Source organism: Coptis chinensis, chromosome 6, assembly GCF_015680905.1.
Source record: "Coptis chinensis isolate HL-2020 chromosome 6, ASM1568090v1, whole genome shotgun sequence".
Taxonomy (NCBI): domain Eukaryota; kingdom Viridiplantae; phylum Streptophyta; class Magnoliopsida; order Ranunculales; family Ranunculaceae; genus Coptis; species Coptis chinensis.
In genome coordinates, this window is record NC_141461.1 from 95,179,707 (window position 1) to 95,195,483 (window position 15,777).

The following is a 15,777-nucleotide window of genomic DNA, read 5'->3' on the forward strand; positions in this document are numbered from 1 at the left end:
TCAAAACTGGTTGATCAACATGTTAACATGTACACGAATCTTCAGTCATAAGCTAATATCAACTGGTTTGGAAGCTGGAAAAACCAGTGTAAGTTCGCCTCCATTTTGTTGTATTGCCCATTGCTTTGGCAACAATCAGTCAATCACGTAGTACTTACATAACAAAGCTACAGCTATACAATTGTATTTGTTGATGGCCGTACGTGAGTCGCACATTCCCATTTCTAATATTTTCATCCAGATTTCAGATGGTAGAGTTTCCACTAATTGTCCCTTGACTTGATTTCTCTGTCCTGAAAAACTGAAACCTATGAGAGCATGGAACAAGATAAAAATAATACTGAACAAAACTTGTACTAGCTTCGCCTCATCAATATTCTGCCTTCTATCTCCATCTACTATTTTCCATCCAAATCTCATCTTGATTACTCATTTTTCTTGAAAATTCGAAACACTAGAAGCTAGAGCACCAAAATACAAGAGGGTGAAAAGGAATGAGTAAAACAATACAGTTTGGATATGCAACAAATAAAGGTGACATCTGTACCTATTCGCCCAGTTACAGGGACAGGGTGGTCCACTTGCCCAAAAACTTGGCAGCAAGAAAACGGCTGCAGAGTCAGTTGGAAGCCTGCCTTGAAATGTCATGAACTCACGATATGTGCACCATCTTCCAACCAACACACAGCCAAACCTAACATCAACTGTTCTATGTAAATATTCTGCAATATAAACTTGAACTTATACCAAGTAGAGCCTTCATAATAATGCAAGCTCTAATATGAAGCATCAAACATCATAAGATTTACATACCAATCTCTGTATGTTAAACTTGTCTCCTATCCGGTGACAAATAGATTCCATTTGACAGTAGAAAAAGATATCAGCGGAGAGTAAAGCAATCATCCTCAAGTTATACTATGATAGTCTAACTAGACTAGGCAGAATCCAAATCAAACACATATATATATTTCTTTCTTTCGCTAATACATCAACTACATACAACATTAACGGTCAGACAACACATACGCAAACCGACAGACATTAAACAAATAAAAAACCTGTAATTTTAAACTTAAAACACCGACAGACATACAAAAAGGGATCAAAAGTTAAAGACCTGATTCACGGCGTACATGGAAAATATAGGTCAAACACTTACTCATTGAACCGCTTGTGTAGAATAAATTTTCATAATTACAAAATGTGAGAAAGGAGTTATTTCCCCTATGCATGTTCTCTCTCGAACATCCACAGTTTCTTATACATCTACTACCCATTCAACATAATCCTTACAACATTATTTCTGCTGAGGAAATATATTCCTTACAACATAGATTCCAGTCTTTCCAGTTTTAGCAAACCTCCGAAAGACTATTAGAATAATTAGATATGTATGGTTTTCACCATTTATAAAAATAGAGATATGCTTAAGGAGTTATGTCTCATACTTGTTAAGTTTACAAAAAAACGGACAACCAAGCGATTGGACACAAGGCTTCGCCATTAGTGATGTTTGACTTGTTTTTAGGGGATTTTCAATTGGTTAAAATGTTTAAATATACGCTATATTTTTAGAACTTTATCAGAGCTTTTAGTGAGAGGTCTTAATCATTGTAAACCATGCAGGATTAAGGTCTAGCGACCAATGCGCAAAATATTTACAATCACCAGATCATCATACACAATTTAATCCAAGACAAGTCAGCCATATACACAGAAGTGAATTGAGGCATAGCTCCTAGCACTCATATTTTGCAGTTAACAAGAAGATTAGAGAAGTTGGCAACAGACCCTATCTGCAAAGAGATTCTGCTTGTTGCTGTTTCTGAATAAGGCCAGCTGAAATTCTTCCTGATCACGAGAATGGGACAAGTGATGAGCAATCAATCCTGGACTAATCTGGGAAACTCATAAAAAGCTAAAAGAATGGACCTTGCAAATAAGCCCATCATCGATTATTGAGCTGCTCAGTTTCTTAAAAAGTTCATACAGTGCAGAGCCTCTACTTCACTGATGGTAACTGCCACAACAAAAAAATGAAAATAAAATAAATAATAAAAAAAAAAAGGCCCAGATTCTACATGTCCATCCCACAAGTTCATAGCTCAATATAGTATAACCTGCGCAACTTATGTGCTGTAGTGAAACATGTCTACTAAAATATGTGCTAAAGTCAATCCAACAAGACATGTCAGGTGAGCGATGTGAGGCTCAAAAAATTTAGATATGGAACAACAATACAGACATATAGTTCATCACTTGATACTTCCAAATGTATAAAGCTTATGCATCAAAGTCACATTCAAGCGATTACTTGAAATCAGAGAACCCAATGTCGTAATTTAATTTTAATATGACCATATAGTACAAGGACGTAAGGAGGAAAGGAAAGTGTTTCATCATCTAAGTTGTCAGGAGTGGAGACGCAAGGTGTTAAATTTCTCAACACATTGGGAGCCATGGGAACGCCTTTGACAGGGACCAACTATTTTCATTAAAAATTGCCTCCTTCGCCATCAGGGTGCCGCCTTTGACAACAGAGTTCATGATTGAAATTTTGAAATGAGATACACATACAAATAACTAAAATATACTCACAAGGGTATTCGAACTGTAGGCTCCTCGTAACCAGGCGATCGTTTAATTTTCTTTAAGTAATAGCAGCCCATAAAACAAGCACAAGTCAAAGACCAAATTTTATGACAAGCAGGCGGCTTCTATCCTACTAGCAGTTTTGAAATTTTCTACCAGTCAAACCGATTAAATTAGAGTCAGTGCTGGAGCCAAGAGCAACAATACTCGAAGATTCTTGAATTGGGCTTCAGTTTGAAATGTCTAAGGGGAAAATATGCCGGTGACCTATATTCAATCATGCCAACATAAATAGAGAACCTAAAGCCTCTATGCTTGAGAAGACGTTATATAACAGTTCGGAGGAACACCGATACCAAGTATGTATAGGACAACTATTATGGTATTATGTGATATTTTTTCTTAAGGAAAAAGAAATAAATCAAATTAAGCACACTTCAACAGATCCCACTAACTGGAGGGGAGTATACTGGTAGGACCAATTAGCACCTAACACCGTTCCGTAGGTGTAGCTTTGGAAGTTAGGGAAACAGAATATAAGAAATTTCTATGAGATTATCTACAGTTAAAGTATCTCTACTGTAACACATATGGCAATTTCTGTTGATTTTGTTAAAACAATATGGAAAAACAGAATACCCAAAAAAGAGTGTGAACCCATTTTACTACTAGAGAGGAAGCTATAAACAAGAGCAATACACATTTTTTAACTACCATTTTTCTTTTTCTTTTTTAAGTGGTAAAAATAGAGATATTATGTACATAATCAAAAGGAATACAAAGTATAGGATAAGATATCCTTTACTAGAAGATTACACGTTCATAATTTATCCTATCAGAACTTGTGTTCATAAGATACAGCACCTTAGTGACTGAAGTTACTAGTAGCAGTACCTACTTCGTTGAAGCTAGGTCAAGGTCTCACAGTTTAATAATCTTAACCAAATTAGACTGATCGAAAAATGTAGACACAACCATTGACAGGTATAAGATTGCAGGGTAACAAAAGTTAAAAAATATGAGATCTATACCTCACACCAATCCAAGCAGTCAATAGCCTTATCACTTCGTGTCTCCTCTCTAGTTCATCACTTGATCTTAAGAAACAAGTCAGTACGCTTCCAACTGCTGCTCCAACAACTTCCATACCTGTCATTACAACACATTGGTTGTTAATTAAAGTGATGAGACATGATAGAGCTATTCCAGTAGGATATATGTAAAATAAATAACATTAAGTAAATAGAGAATATCTGAATATGTATAATCTCACTTGCTTAGGCAGTTGTTTGTTCTCTAATAACAAGAACCAAAGGAAAACGTTCAAGTACGAACTGGATATCTGCACATTTAAAATCATGTAAAAGTGGAGAAGTAGCAGTTAAAAATACAAATCAGTTTTAAGAGATAGTCATCATTTGACTTTATCAGTAGAATTGGTTAGCTCAGATTTCAAATAAGTGATGGATCAAGAGTTTAAGTTTGCAAAACATGGTTATGTTGTTAACCTTTAACAATGAATGACGATTAAAAAACAAGAGTAATAATCAAGTGTATAATAACAACAATAAACAAGGAAGAATAAATTTGTAATGAACTGACCTTATAATATAATAATTGATCGAGTGATGTTAAGCTGAGTACTAGTCCAAAATCGACCAAGCTAAGCAGACCACCACAAAGAAGTTATGACAATGGTGATAAGAAAGAGAGAATGTGGGAGCCACAAATATCATATTTTACAGTGTATTATTACTAGGTCTCTTCTCTTTCCCTCATGTCTTCTTCCTTTGTGCATGGTGGTGGGTCATCATTTGAATGTTATGCTTGGTACTTTGCTAAGATCGTAAGATGCTTCCTGGACTGTTGTTGACTTGCTTCCTACGTAACTTCATTTGAATTTTTGATCATCCGATTTTCTGTTTTTGCCGGCATAAAAAATGCAAATTTCATTACAAATGTGATCAGTGTGAATTCTTTATGAATGGTGTAAATATTGTACAAAGTCTGGTCCGGAATTAACATCGGTTTAATTGTAAACGAAGTAGTAAAAAAATAAATGAATGAGAACACAACTTGCTAGTTAAAATCAAAATTTTGAAGCCTGAATAGGTAACTGACTAATCTGTACAGTATTCATGATTCAGTGTATTACAAAAAGTTGTTTATCTTTTATCAAAACAGCCCAAAACAATGGCATTCACCTCTCAATAATGACCTATTTTCTCACCACGGGTGCCTTTGTAACAGAAATGTACAAGCACCCAAGTATATGCAATAAGCCTTTTATATCCGATCAGCAAAGGTTTCAGTCGCTCAACCAGCTGAAGCATCTGATCAGCCGAATAACTTCACTTTCACAATAGGCCTCTTGAGAATTGCAAAGCAATGTCAATGTCACATAAAAGCACCACCTTTCACTGATAACTTCAATTTTAGTTTATCCTTAAATTCTTCCTAAAGCCGCTTGGACAGATTGGAGAAGTTTCCTTCCTCTGGGATGGTCAACTGGTTACACGATCTACATGGAAATTCATCTCACTAATGTAAATCCCCTTTTGACTCTGTTAGCAAGGATAACTCAAAATCACGCTCCCGCTCCATTTCGAAAAATGGCAGGTTCCCCAGACTCTCCTCCTCCAAAAGATGCCTTACAGGTGTTTCTGCAGGATATTGGTCTCCACTGATCTCTTTCTTATCCAGGAGGACCTGCAAAGGGATCATTTTCAGTAATTTAAAGTTGGCAGACATCAGTGCAAAACAATGTCAACAAGATAGATGCTTCAGGTCCTGTCTATGCCCAAGAAATAAATTAGAACTTTAGAAGGTATAGACCAAACCAATTCAATAACTGGCCTGAACTTAAAAACTTTATTCATCTGAATATTTGTTTAATTCTTATCGTATACCATAGATTAACTATACCTACTATACCTTTATTTTTCTGGAGTTTAACTACCGTTGGCACAAACATTCCCAGTTTCTCAACAGCATACGACCCACAGGCTAGAGCATCAAGGTTACAACAATAACAAGATATTTTGCTTTTATTATTCTTAGTTTCAATTGTTTGAGGGGAGAAAAGGAGATTCCAAGGAATTAATGAATTTCCGTTAGTGCAGCCGCAATACGGCCTATAGTTTCCTTGCAAATAATTGTACCAAGCGGTGGTGACAATAACTAATAATTGTACCAAGCATTAGGGGGCAAACACCCATATCCTTGCTGAAATAGTGAAATCCCCAACTACACCCTCAACCTCGACAAGGAGATCTGAATCTGCTTCCGCCATAGTTGGGAACTCCGTCTTATACTCTTATCCAATGATTTTCCATTGCTCAAAACTTGCACCTTAAACTTTTCATGGATTGCATGCCCCACACCAGGTTCGTTTACCAACAAGTCTTACACTTTTCTGCTTCTTGATCCACGGATCCAAGCTGTTGCAGTCCGACGCTATCAACTTTGATGTCCTCCTCCAATCCTCCAGAGTCTTTGTGAGACAAGGCTCTTCATTTCTACAACCGCACGCATTCCCAGCACCAATGCAGAAATGGTGTTTTTTTGTCCTACCATATACCACCACCTTTAATTGTCTGTGATGATAATAACCGTGCAGCCATTTGATGCATATTTGTCCTTCCATCGCCTTTTGAATCTGCGTCAGTAAATGTCTGTAGCAAGACAGCAATGATATATAACAAACAGATATAAGGTAAGTGTACAATTCCAGAGAGAGCAGATGACCTTACCCACGATTGTTTCGACAACATCCTCAGTGAGGGCCAGATCAGAGTCGATCAAAAGAGCCAACACCATCTCCTCTAACTGAAACATGCAACAAAAGTTACATACAAACTGGTTTAAGAATCATATTCTTACACATTGAAATGTTGTATGCCTTGTATAATTTGGTCTGAACGTCTGATGTCTTCTTATATTCAGTCATGTGGTACGCCCTTTGGGACTCATTATGAATGACCCTTTGTTGCACATACAAAATTGAAAAGTATTGGTCGAAGACTGCTCATCATTTCATTATAAGTTGAGACATTTGTTCAATCACGGACTTTTCTAAGCATATAAATTCGGTCTTGAACACCCGAAATGAAATGCTTAAAATTTTCAATTGATTATTTACCAATCAGTCAGAATTATAATGTATGGCTCCCCAAAGTCAGTGGGATCAAAACTGTGTTAAACATAGTCGATAACATGATATGATATTTACTAGATTTTAAGATCACATATTCCCATCTCTAGTTCAATATTCTGCATGATAACATGTGTCTTGTGTACTATAACATGCTTCTTGATAAGTCAAGCACATACATACGTAATAAATGGAGAGAACCTGAATGATACATATGCTAAATCACCTCCTCTCACGTTCAATTAAGCCAGTCTGCGTTAGATCATATAGTCGAAATACTACTACACAAAGAATTTACCAAAGTGTGATCAACAAATTAAAGGATACAGTGGAAAGGTGGGCAGTTTTTTGAGTAACTGATTACCAGTAGAATCTAGTACGTCAATATGAGATCATGAATATAAGTGTAAGTAATGAGAATCAATTCTTACATGCAACTTTCTCCTCCAGTGGAGCGTTGGATGAAAGATGCCCAATGACCTAATATATTCTCCGGATTCAATAACACCATTGCGCTTCACATCAAACAAATCCAAAACCTGTAATTTAAAACTTAAAACAACAACAGATATACAAAAAGGGAATTGAAAGTTAAAGACCTGATTCACGGTGTACATGGAAAATATATGTCAAACACTTGTTCATTGAATCGCTTGGGTATAATAAATTTTCATAATTACAAAATGTGAGAAAGGAGTTATTTACCCTATGGATCGAATATCCACAGTTTCTTATACGTCTACTACCATTCAACATAATCCTTACAACATTATTTCTGCTGAGGAAATTTATTCCTTACAGCATAGATTCCACTCTTTCCAGTTTTAGCAAACGTCCGAAACACTATTAGAATAATTAGATATGTATGGTTTTCACCATTTATAAAAATAGAGATATGCTTAAGGAGTTATGTCTCACACTTGTTAAGTTTACTAAGAAAAGGACAACCGCACGATTGGACGCAAGGCTTCGTCGTTAGTAATGTTTGACTTGTTTTTAGGGGATTTTCAATTGGTTAAAATGTTTAAATTTACTCTATATTTTTGGAACTTTATCAGAGCTTTTAGTGAGAGGTCTTAATCTTTGTAAACAATGACAGGATTAAGGTCTAGCAACGGATGCGCAAAATATTTATAATCACCAGATCATCATCCTACACAATTTAATCCAAGACAAGTCAACCATACATACAGAAATTCCAATCAATTGAAATTCAAAATCTTCAAAAATTCCAATCAATTGAAACCAAAACAAGACTAGAATTTCTGAATCTCCACGAAAAATCAACACAAATTCGAATATATTTGTGGATAAATTGAACAACAAATTATTTAAAAATCTTTAAAAACGGCAACAAATCAAAGAAAATCCTAAAAAGAAATAAAGTTTATGATGAAAAGCTTGAAACTACGGATGAACGTGACACATACCTTGATCGAAAGGGTTTTCAGTGTAGAAGCAGATTATCGAAGCAGAAAGGAAAACCGATTGAAGCCAAAAAGCGAAGATTTTCGAGAAAAATATCATTTCAATCCCTCCTTCGAAAGAGATGTTCAGGACGTGGATAATCTCCCCACTCGAGTGGATAATCTCCCCACTCGAGTGAATCCCACCACTCTCTGCTTCCTTCGATATATTTGAGAGAAGGTGGGGCTGACTGATGTTCTCGGTTGAACAGAGGGAGCCTTTTCAATTCAGGACAATTGCGTACTCCAACAATTTGAAGAGAGTCACAAACCATCACGCCCTTCCAAATGCTCTTCAGTTTCGGTAGATTGCCGAGTGCCAATGTCTTCAACCTTGGGAGTGCGACAGTATAATCAGTTTCTTCTACAATTAGTTCCTCCAATTCCGCACAATTCCACACTCTGATCTTTTCCAGGTATTGAAAGTGTTGTAATAACCTAGTTGAAATAAACAGGCGGTCCAGTTCGACACTGAAAATATAAACAAGCTGCCAAGAGTTGCTGTACATGAATAGCTGACTCCAATTGCTCTTCAGTTTTGGTAATCCTTCTAAATACAGATTATGTAACCTCGGGAGTACTGGAATGGCACCACTCTCATCTCCATCGGCTACCACTAGCTCCTCCAATTGCTCACAATCCCCCACGGTGATCTCTTCAAGGTTAAGAAGTTGTTGAAGCAACCTAGACGAGAATAAAACTTTGATATTATCACAACTCCAGATCCTTAACCTCTTCAAACAAGGAAAAGCTCCGTGTGCGATACCTATGTTCTCGACCCGTTGTAGGAAGGGCAACTCTGATAACCTTGAGATTTCATGGAAATGTTGAACTCTAAGAGATTGAATGCTTTTCGAAAGTCGGAGGGCATTGCAAAGAATACCCTTTGAGTTGGACAAACATAGAATTCTCTCCTCGTGCTGACATCTGGGATAATAATAGTCGCTTTCCATTTGAATAAAATACTTTTTTAACTTTTCAAAGTTTGTAAATTCAGCATAGGAAATAAAGTCCGACAGCTCGTGAAATATGATTGTAAGATTCTCCAAGTGTGTCAAGCTTGAGAGTTCCTGCATGAAATCTCCCACTCTTTCTAGCGCATACACATATTCCGGTTCTATTCCCCTCAATTTTAACTCTTCAAGTAAAGAAAACTTGGATATGAATCCCGAGGGGATCATTTCTTTCAATTTAGAATTGCCGCTGAGATCAAGGCTTCTGAGGTTGGCCAACATTTCCATCCCATGAGGCAGTTCTTCTATGTCCGAATCTGTGAGCTTCAACACTCTCAGTGACTGAAGCTTGGATAGAGAAGGCACTCTAACTAATTCCTCACAAGAACTTAAGAGTAAACCACGAAGATTCACCAAATCAGAAAGTGAATCTGGTAATGACTCAATAAGAGTCCCAGATAAATCGAGAACTGTCAGACTCTTCATGTGCATAAAAAAATCAGGCTCTACGTGTTTCAGTCTAGATGGATAACTCTGAGCAAAGATCAATGTCAAGAGTTTTGGGCATTTCGGAATAATTGGAATATTTTCTATTTCAGTATCCATAAACGAAACCCTCTCAAGATCTTCCGACCAATCATCTTCATGCGGTATTTCGGTTGATGAAAGCCCAGTTCTGACCATGAATTTAGGTTTTGATTTCGTGGTGTAAAGAGCCATATCCCTAATCAAATCATGCATTTTAACAAGGTCCCTATAACCACGACCTTCTGAAGAAACTTCTTCTAGCATGCAACAACGCTTTAGTATATTCAGAATAACACGGCCACGAAGCATTTCATCTTCTTTGCTGGATCCCTCCACTAACCCTTCCATAACCCAATACTCAATCAACTCACTAGTGTTGATTTCATCATCTTCAGGATACAATGCACAATATAAGAAACACTTCTGGTGGTTTTCCCTTAATTGATCGTAGCTGAATTTTAGACGCTGAATGACTTTATCCTCCATGGCCATGTTCAAACTTGTAGATTCTTGCAGATCTGATAATGCAACTCGCCACTCATCAACATCTTTTCTTCTCAGAGATCGACCAATTGTGTTGATTGCAAGGGGCAAACCACAACATTCTGCAACAATTGCTTTTGCAATCTCTTTCACTTCCGGAACAAGCTCCTCACCAACATTTGCCAAGAACAGTTCCCACGCTTCGTCCTCAGAAAGCTGATCAACTTTCACATCTTTCTGGCACAGCATCCCTTCGCACACTTCCTTTGACCTGGTAGTCAATACTATCTTGCACCCATTGTCTTTTGTAGGTTCGGGAACTCCAAGATCTTGTAAATCAAATGCCTGCCACATGTCGTCTAGGATAAGCACAAATTTTCCCTTTCTACGCAATGCACTTAGCAACATTGACGACCGTATAGCTTCATCTTGTTCAGCAGAAAGATCCAATGCGACTCTCTTTGCAATCTGATTTTGAAGTTTTTGAACATCAACATCTTTGGATACTGATGACCCACAAAACATTTTCAAAAACGCGTTGCGAGTTCTTAATGATTGTCTTCATAATGGTGGTTTTTCCCATGCCACCCATGCCGTGAACACCAATTTTCTCAAACTCATCACCTACTATACATTCACAAACCATCTTGAGGATCTTATCAGCAGTACTACCAATCAGTCGTGTAGTCGGCATCTCCATTCCCCAAAACGTTAAAGACTCTTCTGAGAAATGATTAGCTTTATTTAAGAGATCATCTATATCTTCAACGCATTTCAAAATTTGTTTTTGCAACTTCAGTCGTGAACAACAATTAGGCGTACAAAAAAATCCAGCTGGGCATATTTTTGCGACTTTGGCTTCTCTGTCCACGTCATCTGCCATATATATAATAGTGTCGGCATTATCCCACCAATTTTGTGCGTCCTGCGTGCGCATCTTTCCATGTCTCTTTGCGATTTGCAGAATTTCTTTCACCTTGTTTACTCTGGCAATCAGTTCTCCTTTTTTGTTTCTCAGTGTCTGAGTTTGTTCACTCAGACTTTTAACACCCAACGACTGATTAAACGCACGAGTCAGTACGCTTTGAACATCTGCTCCAACTACTGCTGCAGGAACTTCCATACCTGTCATTACAACACATTGGTTGTTAATTAAAGTGATGAGACATGATAGAGCTACTCCAGTAGGATATATGTAAAATACATAACATTAAGTAAATAGAGAATATGTATAATCTCACTTGTTTGGGCAGTTGGCTGTTCTCTGAACCTCTAATAACAAGAACGAAAGGAAAACGTTCAAGTACGAACTGGATATCTGCACGTTTAAAATCATGTAAAGGTGGAGAATCAGCAGCTAAAAATACAAATCAGTTTTAAGAGATAGTCATCATTGGACGTTATCAGTAGAATTGGTTAGCTCAGATTTCAAATAAGTGATGGATCAAGGGTTTAAGGTTGCAAAACATGGTTATGTTGTTAACTTTTAACAATGAATGACGATTAAAAAACAAGAGTAATAATCAAGTGTATAATACCAACTAACAAGGAAGAAGAAAATTTGTAATAAACTGACCTTATATATATAATATAATTGATCGAGTGATGTTAAGCTGAGTACTAGTCCAACATCGACAAAGAAGTTATGGAAAACTCTCTCAGCTGTTTGTGATGAAATGAAAAAAACCAACAACTCTGTTTCTTTCAAGTCTTAGTCCAAAGTCATGGGACTGACAAATGTATTATTCATGGTTATGGAACATTTAACAATGAATGACGATTAAAAAAAAGTAGATTAAACATACAAATGGAACGTAGGATAATATTTTTTACAGATTAAAAAAAGATTAATAACAACAACAAACAAGGAAGAAAAAATTTGTAATGAACTGACCTTATAATATAATAATTGATCGACCAAGCTAAGCAGACCACCACAGAGAAGTTACCACAATGGTGATAAGAAAGAGAGAATGTGGGAGCCACAAATATCATATTTTACAGTGTATTATTACTAGGTCTCTTCTCTTTCCCTCATGTCTTCTTCCTTTGCATGGTGGTGGGTCATCATTTGAATGTTATGCTTGGTACTTTGCTAAGATCGTAAGATGCTTCCTGGACTGTTGTTGACTTGCTTCCTGTAACTTCATTTGAATTTTTGATCATCCGATTTTCTGTTTTTGCCGGCATAAAAAATGCAAATTTCATTACAAATGTGATCAGTGTGAATTCTTTATGAATGGTGTAAATATTGTACAAAGTCTGGTCCGGAATTAACATCGGTTTAATTGTAAACGAAGTAGTAAAAAAATAAATGAATGAGAACACAACTTGCTAGTTAAAATCAAAATTTTGAAGCCTGAATAGGTAACTGACTAATCTGTACAGTATTCATAATTCAGTGTATTACAAAAAGTTGTTTATCTTTTATCAAAACAGCCCAAAACAATGGCATTCACCTCTCAATAATGACCTATTTTCTCACCACGGGTGCCTTTGTAACAGAAATGTACAAGCACCCAAGATCATAGGTTCTGGGGCCAATATATTTCGGAAATGCGATCAAACTAAGATTAGATTGACAACAGTGAAAATGAGCGTTAATGAAAGATGAGCTGCTAATTAACTTGTACGGTTGTACTACAGTTTGCATTCATACCACAATCAACCAAATTGTTATTCTTGCCGCAGGTAGACAAATCTTCCCACTTATCTGTCGATCATCAATTCCTCTTCTATTTAGTTTTGTAGGTTTGTGGGAGGCATGTAGTTTTGGATTTGATACAACAAGCGAAAGTGGACGGAAACTTGAATGGAAGAACATCAATTAATCTAGCCAGTTCCAAAATTTACAATCTAATCTCTACAAAAGCTAAAATCTATATCTCCAAAAGAAAACAATCAAACTCAACTACCACGGAAAAAAGAGGGTGCTAATTGTAAGGCCCTTAGCATTTACATAAATAAATATAAGAGGAATAATTGGAATTCGAAAAGGAAACAACCAGGGAATTTTATATAGCTTTCGTTTGGTTACATTCCTAATTGGTTTAGGAAACTGGCCAGGGAATGAAGGGCGTACGTGCAGAAAATCTTTGAAGTGCGGTATTGGTTACCGGTTAGGAAATCCTACTTACAAAACTGTCAATGAGGCAATGAAGAGCACACTGCCACCTGGCCCTCGTTCAAGCATTAGGGGGCAAACACCCATATCCTTGCTGAAATAGTGAAATCCCCAACTACACCCTCAACCTCGACAAGGAGATCTGAATCTGCTTCCGCCATAGTTGGGAACTCCGTCTTATACTCTTATCCAATGATTTTCCATTGCTCAAAACTTGCACCTTAAACTTTTCATGGATTGCATGCCCCACACCAGGTTCGTTTACCAACAAGTCTTACACTTTTCTGCTTCTTGTTCCACGGATCCAAGCTGTTGCAGTCCGACGCTATCAACTTTGATGTCCTCCTCCAATCCTCCAGAGTCTTTGTGAGACAAGGCTCTTCATTTCTACAACCGCGCACATTCCCAGCACCAATGCAGAAATGGTGTTTTTTTGTCCTACCATATACCACCACGGCCATTAATTGTCTGAGATGATAATAACCGTGCAGCCATTTGATGCATATTTGTCCTTCCATCACCTTTTGAATCTGCGTCAGTAAATGTCTGTAGCAAGTCAGCAATGAGAATATATAACAAACAAATATAAGGTAAGTGTACAATTCCAGAGAGAGAAGATGACCTTATCCACGATTGTTTCGACAACATCCTCAGTGAGGGTCAGATCAGACTCAATCAAAAGAGCCAACACCATCTCCTTTAACTGAAACCTGCAACAAAAGTTACATACAAACTGGTTTAAGAATCAGATTCTTACACATTGAAATGTTGTATGCCTTGAATAATTTGGTCTGAATGTCTGATGTCTTATATTCAGTCATGTGGTACGCCCTTTGGGACTCATTATGAATGACCCTTTGTTGCACATACAAAATTGAAAAGTATTGGTCGAAGACTTCTAATAATTTCATTATAAGTTGAGACATTTGTTTAATCGTGGACTTTTGTAAGCATATAAATTTGGTCTTGAACACCCACAATGAAATGCTTAAAATTTTCAATTGATTATTTACCAATCAGTCAGAATTATAATGTATGGCTCCCCAAAGTCAGTGGGATCAAAACTGTGTTAAACATAGTCGATAACATGATATGATATTTACTAGATTTTAAGATCACATATTCCCATCTCTAAATCCACATCTCTAGTTCAATATTCTGCATGATAACATGTGTCTTGTGTACTATAACATGCTTCTTGATAAGTCAAGCACATACATACGGAATAAATGGAGAGAACCTGAATGATACATATGCTAAATCACCTCCTCACGTTCAATTAAGCCAGTCTGCGTTAGATCATATAGTCAAAATACTACTACACAAAGAATTTACCAAAGTGTGATCAACAAATTAAAGGATACAGTGGAAAGGTGGGCAGTTTTTTGAGTAACTGATTACCAGTAGAATCTAGTACGTCAATATGAGATCATGAATATAAGTGTAAGTAATGAGAATCAATTCTTACATGCAACTTTCTCCTCCAAAGGAGCGTTGGATGAAAGATGCCCAATGACCTAATATATTCCCAGTTCAATAACACCATTGCGCTTCACATCAAACAAATCCAAACCCGTAATTTAAAACTTAAAACAACGACGATATATACAAAAGGGGATTGAAAGTTAAAGACCTGATTCACGGTGTACATGGAAAATATAGGTCAAACACTTGTTCATTGAATCGCTCGGGTATAATAAATTTTCATAATTACAAAATGTGAGAAAGGAGTTATTTATCCTATGTTCTGTCTCGAATATCCACAGTTTCTTATACGTCTACTACCCATTCAACATAATCCTTACAACATTATTTCTGCTGAGGAAATTTATTCCTTACAGCATAGATTCCACTCTTTCCAGTTTTAGCAAACGTCCGAAACACTATTAGAATAATTAGATATGTATGGTTTTCACCATTTATAAAAATAGAGATATGCTCAAGGAGTTATGCCTCACACTTGTTAAGTTTACTAAGAAAAGGACAACCGCATGATTGGACGCAAGGCTTCGTCGTTAGTAATGTTTGACTTGTTTTTAGGGGGTTTTCAATTGGTTAAAATGTTTAAATATACGCTATATTTTTGGAACTTTATCAGAGCTTATAGTGAGAGGTCTTAATCTTTGTAAACAATGACAGGATTAAGGTGTAGCGACGGATGCGCAAAATATTTACAATCACCAGATCATCATCCTACACAATTTAATCCAAGACAAGTCAACCATACAGACAGAAATTCCAATCAATTGAAATTCAAAATCTTCAAAAATTCCAATCAATTGAAACCAAAACAAGACTAGAATTTCTGAATCTCCACGAAAAATCAACACAAATTCGAATTTATCTGTGGATAAATTGAACAACAAATTATTTAAAAATCTTTAAAAACGGCAACAAATCAAAGAAAATCCTAAAAAGAAATAAAGTTTATGATGAAAAGCTTGAAACTACGGATGAACATGACACATACCTTGA

At 36.6% G+C, this 15,777-nt stretch overlaps 2 protein-coding genes across 16 annotated transcripts; both read right to left on the reverse strand.

Annotated features, from left to right (window-relative positions):
* Window positions 1–299: 299 nt before the first annotated feature.
* On the reverse strand, window positions 300–11,892 carry LOC147495674 (disease resistance protein At4g27190-like). 10 transcript variants are annotated; one of them, XM_086564279.1, is made up of 11 exons: window positions 11,755–11,892; window positions 11,420–11,496; window positions 8,179–11,303; window positions 7,180–7,287; window positions 6,348–6,423; window positions 5,530–6,269; window positions 4,198–5,304; window positions 3,869–3,937; window positions 3,627–3,744; window positions 1,936–2,023; window positions 1,612–1,854 (listed from the first exon to the last, which is right to left on the reverse strand). In XM_086564279.1, exon 3 carries the CDS (start codon window positions 10,701–10,703, stop codon window positions 8,277–8,279), a length of 2,427 nt encoding a protein of 808 aa, XP_086420405.1. In that variant the 5' UTR covers window positions 10,704–11,303; window positions 11,420–11,496; window positions 11,755–11,892; the 3' UTR covers window positions 1,612–1,854; window positions 1,936–2,023; window positions 3,627–3,744; window positions 3,869–3,937; window positions 4,198–5,304; window positions 5,530–6,269; window positions 6,348–6,423; window positions 7,180–7,287; window positions 8,179–8,276. The 10 variants fall into 10 exon arrangements, 8 of the variants coding, with proteins under 8 accessions (XP_086420405.1, XP_086420409.1, XP_086420408.1 ...); XM_086564283.1 differs by adding an exon at window positions 6,950–7,000 and having other exon boundaries at window positions 4,198–6,269; XM_086564282.1 differs by adding an exon at window positions 6,950–7,029 and having other exon boundaries at window positions 4,198–6,269.
* A 1,268-nt stretch (window positions 11,893–13,160) lies between these two features.
* Window positions 13,161–15,749, reverse strand: LOC147495675 (calcineurin B-like protein 5). Of its 6 annotated transcripts, none has more exons than XR_015197645.1 (4): window positions 14,771–15,749; window positions 14,525–14,591; window positions 13,925–14,012; window positions 13,161–13,848 (listed from the first exon to the last, which is right to left on the reverse strand). XR_015197645.1 is itself a non-coding variant. In XM_086564331.1 (4 exons), exons 2-4 carry the CDS (start codon window positions 14,553–14,555, stop codon window positions 13,741–13,743), a joined length of 231 nt encoding a protein of 76 aa, XP_086420457.1. In that variant the 5' UTR covers window positions 14,556–14,591; window positions 14,771–15,720; the 3' UTR covers window positions 13,161–13,740. The 6 variants fall into 6 exon arrangements, 1 of the variants encoding a protein (XP_086420457.1); XM_086564331.1 differs by having other exon boundaries at window positions 14,521–14,591; window positions 14,771–15,720; XR_015197643.1 differs by lacking the exon at window positions 14,525–14,591 and having other exon boundaries at window positions 14,771–15,728.
* Window positions 15,750–15,777: the final 28 nt, after the last annotated feature.

Bases quoted from the DNA above. Each gene is read 5' to 3' on its own strand.
- LOC147495674 (XM_086564285.1), bottom strand. From the start codon at position 10,703: ATGTTTTGTGGGTCATCAGTATCCAAAGATGTTGATGTTCAAAAACTT.
- LOC147495675 (XM_086564331.1), bottom strand. From the start codon at position 14,555: ATGTATCATTCAGGTTCTCTCCATTTATTCCGTAT. The intron at 14,013-14,520 runs GTATGTGCTTGA...CTTTTGTTGCAG, and splicing joins TCTCTCCATTTATTCCGTAT to GTTTCAGTTAAAGGAGATGG. The intron at 13,849-13,924 runs GTCATCTTCTCT...GACTTGCTACAG, and splicing joins TCGAAACAATCGTGGATAAG to ACATTTACTGACGCAGATTC.